Source organism: Macrosteles quadrilineatus, unplaced genomic scaffold (assembly GCF_028750875.1).
Source record: "Macrosteles quadrilineatus isolate MER2022 unplaced genomic scaffold, UCM_ALF_1.0 Scaffold_8__2_contigs__length_117827958, whole genome shotgun sequence".
Taxonomy (NCBI): domain Eukaryota; kingdom Metazoa; phylum Arthropoda; class Insecta; order Hemiptera; family Cicadellidae; genus Macrosteles; species Macrosteles quadrilineatus.
This window is the reverse complement of record NW_026542601.1, coordinates 37,863,237-37,876,224: the sequence shown is the minus strand read 5'-3', so window position 1 is coordinate 37,876,224 and position 12,988 is coordinate 37,863,237. Positions and strand designations below refer to the sequence as shown.

Genomic DNA, 12,988 nt, shown 5'->3' with positions numbered 1-12,988 from the left:
GTGTAAGTTGCTGATACAAATGTACTACAACTCATTTAATATTTCAAAGTGTAACAATGAACAACGTAAAATTGTTATTTGGGTTAATCTTTTTTAACACTAAGCTAGCAAGTTAAATGAAAAAAAAACTATGTACTATATCATTATAATTTCAAATATATGTATGATTGAAAAAACTTGGATGGATACCATAATCATCCTCTGTCAAAGTTTGGCCTAGGTAGCACGTTTTAATTACCTTCTTACACGAAAAAAAACAGTCAATAAATCATAATACAAGTGCGACAAATGTCAAATTATTTTAAGCCTTCAAACGGCAGAACACATATTATATACACAAGATAGTTGAGATAGCATTGACAAATTTGAAGGAGAAGGAGACTGCAAGCGCCGTGAATAGAAGTCGTTCGGAGTTTAAAAAAGAACGACTCTCATTATACTCAACCGATCTGTTCAGCAAGAACTGTTCACCTTCAATTTGAATCTCCCGCTCTTTGTCGATCTGTTTTGCTTGTCGACATTTTGCGTGTCGATAAAGTGGGAAAATTTACACAACCGTCCCACATAACAGACATCCCACATAACCGACATCCCACTTAACAGACATCCCATATTACCGACACTGTCGACATTTTGAGTTGTCGACAAAGTGGGACTATTTCAGTGTCGATCTTTTGGGATGTCGATAAACTGGGACCCCACGGTGCATACACGTCAACCAGCCACCTCTTCAGTGTGGTGGCGGATTAACGTGGTGGCTGGTTGATGTCTACGTGTAAGGTGGTGGGTTGACGGCACCGAACATTGAGCGTACACGATAACCCGCCACCTCGTAAGAGAGTGGTGGTGGGTTGACGTGGTGGCACGTTGTCGTCTACGTGCGAGGTGGCGGGTTGATGGCAGCGAACATGGGGCGTACATGACAACCTGCCACCTTCGTTGCCAAAAGCGGCTGTTGTCCGTGCATTATAAAATGCATCACTTTTGCCGTTGACATGACGTTTTTTTATCTAGTTTACAAAGTACTGGTGGTTGTAAAAACATTAGTTATTGTTAAGAAATCAATTTTGAAGTGGGTTTCCTATAAAGATCTGACATAAAAATCAACTATACGCATCCACGCAAGACAATTTTTCTTTTAATTAATAACTATAATTGTTAATAAACTTGTAAAATTAACTTACTATTAATTAATTAACGATTAAGGGTCATGCTATATTGAAAATACAATACTTGTTATTTTCACATGTTTTTAAATCATTAAACATTATCAAATCGGTTATGGTGACATTCTGTGCATTTTAAATAAACTTCGGGAACCTATGCCTGCCTAAATTATGTATGTATTCATAGATTATTCGAATATCTATGTATGTGGGAATGCTGTCCAGGTATTATCTAGTGGTAAAACAATCTATATATTTAATAACGTAAGGCGATTCCTTGCGTCAAAATTGTAGGCGTTTGAGAAGTAAAATTCCTGATTAACAATATTAATTTAACTTAATTTACCATATTAAATTCAAAATAAATTTATCAAAGTACAGTATATTTAATTCTACAGAATATAATTCCAACTGGTTAATTGCCAGTATTCATGGTGGCGAGTGGTCGGAGTGGCACGTTGTCGCATACGTGCGAGGTGGTGGGGTGACGTAATCAAACATGGAGCTTCAAGGCAACCCACCACATATGATAAAAACAGGTGGTGGCGAGTTGCCATGGTGGAACGTTGTCGTGGTGGCGGGTTGTCGTGATGGCACGTTGTCATGGTGGCGAGTAGGCGTGTATGTACACGTCAACCCGCCACCTTTGTTTTTTTTAGTGGAGTGGTGGTGGGTTGACGCCCCTGACCAAAACACTGAGGTGGTGGTTTGATGTGGTGGCGCCTTGACAGCGACCCTTTTGGAAATATTTTAGTAAACATGTAATCAGACAAGTTGAAATTTGCTTAGTGTGCAGGTTTAAGTTAAGTAGTGCAGGTTACTTTTCTTCGTATCAAAGTTAATTTAAATTGATTTATTTTTCAACAGTAAAAACTGTAGGCTTATATATGAAATCTGTTGTTATATATGAAACCCGAATGGACCCTCTGTTGTTACGTATTATGAAAAGTACATAATATCATAGACTAACCACCATGTTTTATCTATGATAATATTATGTTGAAGATAAATTTAGAATGCTCTGTCACTCGTTGGTGTTGGTCACACTGGGAAAGAACAAAAAAGTTGAAGTTTTAGAGCGAATTGGTAGGAAAAAGACTGTCAAACTCAAAAAGTAGAATGTAGTAGAATCAGAATCAGTGTTCTCAGACGTACGATAATTATCGTTTTGTACGATAATTTAGCCTCCCGTACGATGTACGATACGTCACCGTACGATAATGCTATTTGTACGATAATTTGGGCAATTGAATAGTACTCTTTTACAAAATTGGTTTGGGAGGTTATACCCAAAAATTTGGAAACATTTTTGCTGTTAAATCAAAACTCAGTATTTATTAGAGATGGGATATAAAAATCAATACATAAAAAATCAATCTTATGAAAACTATAAGTTAACTGTTAGTATGAATAAAATTAAAACGAAACCATTTCCATGAAATAAATGTGCTTCTAAACTGCTTGAATGCTTCTGCTTCGCTTCTTCTGCTTCTCCTACACCACGAGAAAGTCTGTTACCATAAGAACAGACCTTCCGTACATAATCTCGCCCATTTGGCGAATTATTGGTGTAGTAGTGCACGCCATCGATCTCTATTTTAGAGATCGATGGTGCACGGGTGCACGCACGGCCGCCTTTAACTCCAGGCCTCGGCCTTCAAAGTGGCAACATCACAAGAGGTGTTGTAACAGCTGTTTTGTTTGGAAGTGAAGCAGCTAATGGTATTTGTGTATTAACGAAATATTTGTTACTGGACTATGACAATATTAACTCCGCTTAAAATGTACATAATAGATTTTTAATTCATATTGTTTCGGTTTTCAATTCTGTATGTCTTTTTTTCAATATTTTAATAAATTTATGTTTATAAATTTAAATTGAAATCAATAAAGTGTGAATTAATGAGCTGATATCACCTGTCTGCCATGTTATCTTATGGGACGTCTGTCACTGAACAACATACCACTTGTGGAGATGCCAATTCTACCAGGCCGCGGCCTGTAGTTAAAGGTGGCCGTGAGTGCATGGTGGAAGGAAAATACTGGTGTAGTGTTTGTGTTGAGGTTGAGAAATATTCACATAATATCAGTTACCTACTATGATTACAACGTGCAAAACTAAAAATAATATGGTTTTATGGCGATTTTGAGATTTATAATAAAAAAATATATAAGTCTATTAGGTATTTCAATACTCAAGCCAGTTACGATTGTTATTTAAAATTGTACGATAATTTTTCGTGAAATACGATAATTTAGGACCGCGTGTACGATATTTGACTACGGCCAATCTGGGAACACTGATCAGAATCCCTAATTCCGCAATCAAGCAAGAAGCAAGGAAGATAGAAGAATCAAGTTCTCGTTCCTCACATAAGGTTGAGCACATGCACATGGGGTACATTTCTAATTATTATTTTTAATTATTAATGTTCAAGCATGAAGACTGACTTATAACAAGTCAACGGTAAGAATATAACAACATTTTTTTTCATTATACTACATGAGTTAATAATCACAGCGAACTGAGCGAACAAAGTTTTCTTTGTTGACAGATGATTCTAACCTTTTCCACCTGTTGAGGTAAATGTAAGCCTCAAAAACTCAGATTTTAAATTAATCAAAATTACATAGGCTATATTGCTGAATTTTACTACCATTTCTCTAAAGTAGACTTAGCAGTGGCCCCATTAGGTTCCTAATTTTTATAAGGTTAGAGTAGGCTACCTACACTAACCTTATGAAATTATGAAACCTTATAAATTATTAGAACGAACCCTCTAGACATTATATAAAGCATGTTAACAACTAAGTAGGTACATCTAGTTTTTTATTGGCGTTTCCATGCCATTGGCTCATTATTTCTTAGGCCCTACTACATACTTAGCTAACTGTTGTGTATACAAAGTACCATAATGTCATCAATAAAGTTCTCATCAAGCGGCATTAAGTTCACACTCACACGCACAGTTTGATGTTAAATTGACCGAATTGTTCTGTAAACACACGTACCTTCCTACGGTGTACTTCGATTGTCACTTCTCAACTTTTCACGCTTGAGTCGTTTTCGTACCTCGTCGCTAGTGGAACGTTTCTGGGTGCACAAATTGAAATAAAAACACTATTTGGGAGTGAAACAAAACCCGACCGACAACACGGTTTACGGTTTGCTGGAATCTTGAGGACTGGAGAGCAAGGAAACTTTTGGATCGACGGGTTTGAAAAACTTATGAAATTACATTTTCCTTCAACTCGAATCTAGCTGCCTCCCCCTTGTAACAACCTAATGTAAATACCTATGGAAATTTACTATATAGTTAACTGACAATTACTGGTTTTGATCTAGCTTTTCAACCGTATTCAAACTATTTTCTTTAGGGATTCGGATCAATATTTCTAGTTCCCTAATCCAGTCTCTTCCCATTAAGCTTAGAGGATTAGTCCCTTTGGACACAACATACAATGTTAACTATTTATGCTCAGCTTCATGCTTTACATTTACGTTAAGTTTTCCTACAGGTTTTATTGGCTGGTTTGTATATGAGCTCAAAACCAAATTAGTGGGCATTAATTCGAGATCAGAGAAATTATCGTTGTAACACTTTTCAGAAATTACTGATACGCATGCTCCACTGTCTACCTCAGATGGCAATACAGTATACGTTCTACTTTATGATTAACGGTGATAGGTTTTATTCTAACTTATCCTTCTGTTTATTTTAATAATTGTCATAACTTTTTTGTAGCTTTGTCTAGTTGTCATAAATGTTTGTGCAAAGTTTCAATTTCGTATCTTTTATCACTTTTTGTAGAAAACAAATAAATGAAAAAAAAAACAAAATGGCGGCTGTGGGAGCAACAAAGGTCTACCGGACAATTAAAATAATATGATATATGTTTATTACCCAGGAATAATACCCTAAAATAAGTTATCCGACTCAAATTCTGAAACACCCTGTATATCGCAACAATGATAACATTATGGTACAGTGTAGGTAGGCTATACACTACATGAACACACACCTCTAAGTTAGATGGATAGCATAATTAATTGATAACCCAATGACAAAATGGCATCTGAAACCATTGAAGCAATCTTTGAATGGATCCAACAACATTCAGATTTGATGGCGTGCACTCTAGCTTAAACGCTTGACTAAGCTACCCACAGATTGTTAATTAAACTAGTCTTTAAACTAATTATGAAGCAGTTGGGTGACTTTGTGGGTTTATTGCTCTTCCGGTAGATTGAACGGTCGCTAGATTCCGTCTGAAGTAGTTGACAGCTCTCTTTAAGAATGCGGAAATTGGTACAGTGTTCTGATCATCTTGGGCCTAAGTTTGTCTAGTTATGTAAGTTTAGTGATAAGTAAAGTAGGCTTACCAGTACTGGTTTATACAAGGGGTCTTCATAATTTAGTTACCGTACAAAGGTATATACCAATTTTATTTTAGGTCTAGTGCAGAAGGCTAGACTGTCACTCATAAGTTACGTTTTTAATGTAATGGACTTATCCATGTTGAGTATGGAAAGACATCTGATTTTGTTGCACCCTATGAACTTAGGCCTATATTTTTACAACAACATTTTCAAATTATAGCTAAACTTAGTAAAGAAGGGACTTACATTGTGACTTCACACAACAAACTCATGTTTTCCTGTTTGTTCCTACATGAACCACATAGCTCCTCTGCCGGGTTTTCAAACACTTAATAATAACTCGATTTAAAATGTGGAAAGAACAAATATTATAGACCCTAAAAATATTACCTTTCTATTCTGTTACTCACCATTATCTTAGTTCATTATTTGATGGTTTTTTCCTTCATTTTATTGCAAAGGATGTCTGTAGCAAAAGAGTGCTCGGAGCCTGGGAATAAAACAAAGGGTAGGCTAATAATTAAACTCCTGTATAGTTTCCGCCCGTACCGCCAAGTCCGCCGTAGGAATAGGCAAGCCCCGTTCACCTGTTCAACAAGGCTATGAAATCATCCCAGGATAACACCTCTAAACCAAACCAAAATATTCTGATTTGCCGCAATATTGGGCTCTTGGCAACAAAATGAAAAACATCTGTTAATACTGTTAATACTGTTAGGCCTAATACTGTTCAATGAAATGGCGACCATACAAAGTAGGTATTTTAAGCCAAGTATGAATGGAGATGAGTGTTGGATGAGTGGCGCGATCTTGTAGTCTTGTTAGTGACTAAGGCCGACATTCCTTAGACTCAGCTGTTAATTAATAGCCCATAGGCCTACAGCTAATGGCAACTAAGGAACCTACAGTTTATAGTGGAATCCGAACCACATTTTTCCTTGGTATATACGAATTGGTCTAATTATCAGGATAGTACTGCGGATAGTCTTAGTACTCACTCATGCGGACGTTAATCCACACCAGGGAGTATCGCATCCACAGTGCATGCCTATAAATATCCACAATTTATCTAGAGGATTTGTCTCAAATTGCATTACAAATATTTATGATTTTGATTCTTTACCCAAGGAACAACTTAAGTTAGTGGAGGTAAAAATAGGCTTTACCTTCGTCAATGCAGCTCCAGTGGTGTAACTACGTTGGTTACGGCATTACACACACGTTGCAGTTAGTACGACAGGCCTGATTGTTTTTGTGAAATGTTTAAATTTTATTCGTATTGTTCGTGTATGTTATGTGTTTTAACTTCAATGATGCTATTCAGCCGATATTTCGTTATCTGACGATGGCATTGGAATCGGCCGTAACCAACGTAGTTACACTTTTTCAGCTGCATTGACTAAGGTAAAACCTATTTTTAGTTATTAGCTCAGGGGCTAAAACATGTATTTTAATTAGTGAAGGTGTTGTTTCTGACTGTGTCACCAGATTCACCTCCTCGGCCACTAATCTGACAATGATAACACTGCTTTCCGATTTCTGATGTCCAGACCCAATAGTTCCCTGACTTAAGTAAAACTGTTCCTGCACACAGCCTCCCTCTAAACCAAGTGAATTATCATCTCCTATTATCAAATTACAAATACTAGCTATGTTGATCTACAGCGTAGCTGGTTCCCGAACTATTTCCTTAAAGCATTCAGGTATTTTTATTCTAACCTCTCTACTATTTACATAATGCTCAGTTCATCTCAGATTTAAAGCTTTTGCTTAATCCAGTTGACATCAACATCATCACAGAAGTGTCAAAAGGAGCATGGTCGCTCCTAGAGAAAGTGCACAATTAAACCATTGGTTAAAGTATTGCAGTCTGTGAACACAAAAGTTACTTATTATCGATCCACAGTCCTCTCCTCGTCTACAACTTAGACCCTTGGAAATTAGATTATTTTTCTTAGTAAAGAAAGCCAATGTGAGCGAGGAAAATCAAACCCCCCCTCCCCCTGATTAACATAGTTAGGCATAAACACGGGCACAAGGGACCGAAGTCTGGACTGTCCCCACAGAATGGGGATGGGTTGCAACCCTGGTGTGGATGTGCCAACCACTGGCTCAATGCAGCTTCAGTTGTGTCTTGCACAGCATCGTATACTATCATGGAGTGGAAGGATACTGTTTAAATGAATTAATCTATAGGCCTACCGAGATCTTTCTGTTCTGTGGGACTGTCTTATGAAAGAGTACAAAAACAGAAAAAAAACAAGATGCTTTAATATAAAATGCTAACTAGCTTTGGTGTGGGGATCTGTAATTGCAGATTCAGTTTGTCAATGTCATCAAAAAATTTATCCCTTAAGTCACTTGTTCCATATTGTGCTCTACTTTGAAGTCTGGGAACACACAAAACAGTTGTTTGCAAATATTTTTACTATTTTCAATTATTATTAAGTGACTCTTGAGACCTTGTGCGACCAATTTAAACAGGAGGCTAGCAGTTGGCTTTGCCACTTTGGTCTCGCCAACATGGCAGTCCCAACGGCCAACCGTAACATGGTGTGGGTGTGTCCTTATAAAACATGGTTCTTATTTTTAAATAAAATACTTTTCACACTCATTTTACGAATTAATTTTTTTACTTTTTTTCAGGGTTTCTGAAAGTTAGTCCCCATTGGCTCAACCTCACAATGCCTGGATCCAAGTACGAGAACAGTTTCGACCAGGATGATGAGATCCTGCGTCAGAACAATTACGAGCAGACGAAACTCATCGGAAACGGTTCCCATGGATTTGTGTACAAGGGTCGAGACTTGACAAACAACGGCGCCACTGTCGCTCTGAAGAGGATAGTGATCCCCAGCACTGATGAAGGCATTCCCATCTCAACGCTGCGAGAGATCGCAATGCTCAAACAGTTGGACGGACACGAACATCCTCACATCGTCCGGCTGCTGGACGTCTGTCACGGACAGATGCTGGAGAAGGAGAAATCACTTGCAATGTTTCTCGTGTTTGAACACATTGACCAAGATCTCGCCAAGTACATCGAGAGATGCCCACCACCCGGATTTAGTGAAAGTAAAATCCGTGACTTGATGTATCAGATCCTCTCTGGGGTGGATTTCCTCCATTCCCACCGAGTGATCCATCGTGATTTAAAACCCCAAAATATACTAGTCTCTAATGATGGGAGGGTGAAACTGACGGATTTTGGTCTGGCCAAGACTTACGATTATGAAATGCGGTTGACGACGGTTGTGGTCACATTGTGGTATCGATCGCCAGAAATCATCCTCGCTTTGCCGTACGCCTCATCAGTAGACATTTGGTCCTGCGGTTGCATCATGGGCGAGCTGTACAAGCGGTCACCATTCTTCTGCGGAACTTCAGAAGGCGACCAGCTGCATAAAATATTCAAAATCATCGGCACCCCACCTGAAAATGAGTGGCCCGAAAACTCATCTTTGATGTACTCCAGTTTTGAACAACACCAAAAGTTGCCTCTGCAGCGAGTACTTCCAGAAATATCCGAGTTGGGTAAAGATCTGCTGGAAAGGATGATTGTTTTCAGCCCCAAACAACGTATCAGTGCCATGAATGCGTTGCAGCATGATTTTTTCATGCAGAGTGTGAATGACGAAGTGAACGTTAGTAAGTAGACTGAATGTCATGTAAGTACCTGGATATACTTTTACTTCTTCTACAATTTTCTTTATTCATAGAAAATGGTTATTTAAGAATAAACACACAAATTTAAGTCCGTTAGTATTTTGTAGCAGAGAGGACTAAATTTTGTAACAGTTAATGATAATTTTACAGGTTATTATGCTACCTACATTTACTTGAAAATTTAACTATTCCACAGTTTAAATTTCCATCCTTGCCAAATACATATTAAAATGCCACTTAATCACCCAGAGCAATAACTTTGTAATTTTTGTTTAATATATGTAGTCTCGGTTGAAAATTACCTGGAATTAATAATACTAACATGTGTAAACTCAACTTCATTTAAGTAACCATTATCTCTAGAATTGTTGGAACTCATGATTTGTGAATACCGGTACCCTACTACTTATCCACATAATGGAGTAAAAGATTAGGCCTATATGCCTTTATTGTAGGGTCCACAACAATATTTTTGATATTACTTATATTGACTTCCAAAGTGTCATTCCATCAATGCAATCATAGGCTAATATTTTTAGCTGCCAAAGTTTATAATGTTTCAAATATTTTATACTGTGCCTTATTGTAATATTTAAATGTGAAAATGTGCATGAAATAACGAAAGCTGGCAAAGTTTTGATCTTAAAAACTCAAGTATTAGTACCTACAGTAATATTTATTTTTAGATACCGGTTGGTATCACAAATAATGGAGCTCAAGCTGGTCTTATTTAGGTAAACTTAATAATTGTTAACAGTTTCTAATTTAAAATAGGCTACTCCTAAACTTTACTTTGCATAGATTCATAGGTACTTTGGTATTATTCGGAGGCCACCCTTATACAGTGCGCTGCGGCGGTTATGTTAGTTTGGATTATCACAAACATGATTGTAGGACTTTCCTCGTTTCGTTATGATTCGAACGATACCAGATGAGTCATACTTTCTCCCGCCAAATCCCCTCCAAGTAGGCCAAGGTCAGGTCGTTGACCGCGCGCATAACCTGTCACACTCTGTATTTGGGTCTGTGCCCTGAGTAAATTATTGCCGTGCACTAGGTTAGTTTTGTCTCTATAATGAGTGACGTTCTTTTGAACAAAACGAGGAAAGACCTACAAACATATTTATGATAACCCAACCTACCATAACCGCTGCAGCACGCTGTATAAGGGTGGCTTCCGTTTCAACTCAATTCTCGCTGACATCGCTGCCTTCTGTGAGGCAGAACTCTTCTGTGAGGGGGAGAAGGCCGCTAATGGTAATCATGTCAAATTTGGACAGTAAGTCAATTAAAATATCTTCTTTCCAATCATGTAGTTATTTTTTGTCTCCGTTTAAAAAATCCCTCTAAAATAAGTGGATAATACCAAAGTACCGATTCATACCACACACTATCACCTGGTTTTTTAGTCTCAGTTCACACTTGTTCTTACATGCAAAATTGAAAATAAAACAGTGTGTAAAACCTATTTAACGAATGAGCGTTTGTGATGACTTTACAATGGTGTTTAGTATGGCAATAATAACATCTAATATTACCCAATAATTCAGTATGATGTTCTAATTTTAGTATAATGTAGGAATTTAATGCTAGTCGAAAATTATTACTAATTAAGTAAAAGCCTATTTCAAAATTAAACAAATCAACAATCCTAAATTAATAGTTATTCACATTTTAGTAGTTGGAAACAAATTTTTTCTTCTTTAATCTGCTGGAATTGTTTGAAAACAGTTTATAAAGCCTAATTTAGATGATTTGGAATTTCACAGTCTGGGCCTAATAAGCTAATGTACATACGGTTGAAATTAAGTTTCTTTGCAGTTTGGAGTGTAGGTACAATAATTAAATGTTAGTGTGTCAAACGTGTGTGAAAATGTTACAACTATATATTTATTACCTCTATTTAAATTACTTTGTGAATTACATGTTGAATCTTGTATACTTATTTGTTACTTGATTTGTCTATGGATATTTTTTGTAGAATAGTATTTAGGATTTGTGATAGATAGTAGATTTTGTAGTATCGATTTTCTTGCACTTACTTAGTCCTGTGAGTCTTCTAATTTCTCTTTTCTCAAGGCCTACGTTGAACTTTGTATTTTGGCTGCAAACCCCTAGTGGTAGGAAAATGCTTTAACATCTTTGTTCAGAAACCTCTATGTCTAAGCCACATGTAAGGTTAATATTTATGTTTAACTATTTAACAATATTAACCATTGGTTTTTTTTTTCGGATGTGGCCTACAAAACTGAATCGGTAACAATTTGTTAGAGAAATTCTATTGTTAATGAAACTGTGTTTCTATATTTCTTGTGTTTTTATAACATAACTATTTATGTGCTGGCATATAGTAGTAATTTAATCATTGACTAAAACTTGCACCTGTGCTTTATTTTTCTAGATATTTATGATATTTATAGTAGCATTATACAATTAATAAATTATTAAAATGTATCTATGTGTAATCTGTCAGTTCCTCTATTATTTTAAAAACTGTTCACTTAACATCTATTTCGTGTTGACAGATTCTTAATTTGTCTAACAAAATGAAGATCTGTTAAATAAAATGTCAATAAAGTTGACTCATTCCTTCAAAATACTTGCCAATATTCTGTTTTTGCTTTGAATTTTAGATTTCGACACCATTTGCTTCAAAACTGATTGAACATTCATTCAGGTCTTATCTAATATGTTGGGAGTGTTATGAGATACAAGATGTCCATAAAATACTCGTTTAGGCATTAAAGGTATGAAATACCAATGGTAGTTGGTAAATGGCATGATAGACATTGATAGAAGAGATCTCTTCCCATCTGCGACATTGACTTTTGGTCAGTAAAGTAGGTAGACATTTATGGACCAGCTGTAGCCAATTTTTACTAAACAAGATCACAGTTAGTGAGCCACTTCGAGATTATGCTTCAGTATAAAATCAAATGTTCTCTGTCAATTTATGATAAGTGTCATACCAAGTTGATGTTACATAAAGAATGTTAGGAATGAGTTAAGCTGTGTTTTATAGTCGCGGAGAAGTAATTTTCCACTCATCCAGTGGTGATCTGCTCCGTTTCTGGGGAACCAATATATTTAAATTACTAAAGAAAAGAGGAGAGCACTCCGTGCTCTGCGCCTAGGAAAACCCAACTTAAGACAACAGCTTATCCATTCATTTTGGCTTGCTCAAACAGTAGTTGGCAAATATAAATTCAACAGAAATCAGTAATTTGTATCAGCACTCTGTCATTGGCTCAATTGAACGTTATCTGATAAAAAGCATTAGCCACTAATTGTTTAGGAAATTGACAGGAAAGAAGGCTTACCTTTCAATTTCCTAATCAATGGAATGTTAGTTTTTATTCTTTTTCTTAATCTCCATTCATACTTGGCACAAAATACCACCTTTGTATGGTTGCAATTTTAGTTAAAAGTATTAAGTATTATTCATCTTTTTCAAAATTTGATACAAATTCTATGATTTTTTGTACAGACAAAAATCATCTTGCTCGAAATAATCTGTACTAAAGTTAGCGGCTTCCACGGATATAAAGTTAATGGTAAATTAATATGGCTAAAAACTGGCAGGAAGAAGAAAAACAAAAGTAAAAAATCTTTGACAGACTCAATATTTTTAACCAATCCATCAAGTTTCTGACGTGCTTTAGAGCAAATAGCAAGGTACAGTAAACCACAATTTGATCAAATCTTTATTCTCTAAGATTTTGTACAAAATTTAATTTTTATTTACATTATAGCTAATTTATAGTAAATGAAGTAT

At 36.2% G+C, this 12,988-nt stretch overlaps 1 protein-coding gene across 1 annotated transcript; it reads left to right on the top strand.

Moving 5' to 3' along the window:
* Positions 1–3,501: 3,501 nt before the first annotated feature.
* Positions 3,502–11,667, top strand: LOC129001073 (cyclin-dependent kinase 4). Its single transcript, XM_054428237.1, has 2 exons — positions 3,502–3,633; positions 8,194–11,667. The coding sequence occupies exon 2, from the start codon at positions 8,232–8,234 to the stop codon at positions 9,201–9,203; it is 972 nt and encodes a 323-aa protein (XP_054284212.1). The 5' UTR covers positions 3,502–3,633; positions 8,194–8,231; the 3' UTR covers positions 9,204–11,667.
* The last annotated feature ends 1,321 nt before the right edge of the window (positions 11,668–12,988 follow it).

Coding starts and splice junctions, on each gene's coding strand:
- LOC129001073 (XM_054428237.1), top strand. CDS start 8,232: ATGCCTGGATCCAAGTACGAGAACAGTTTCGACCAGGATGATGAGATC.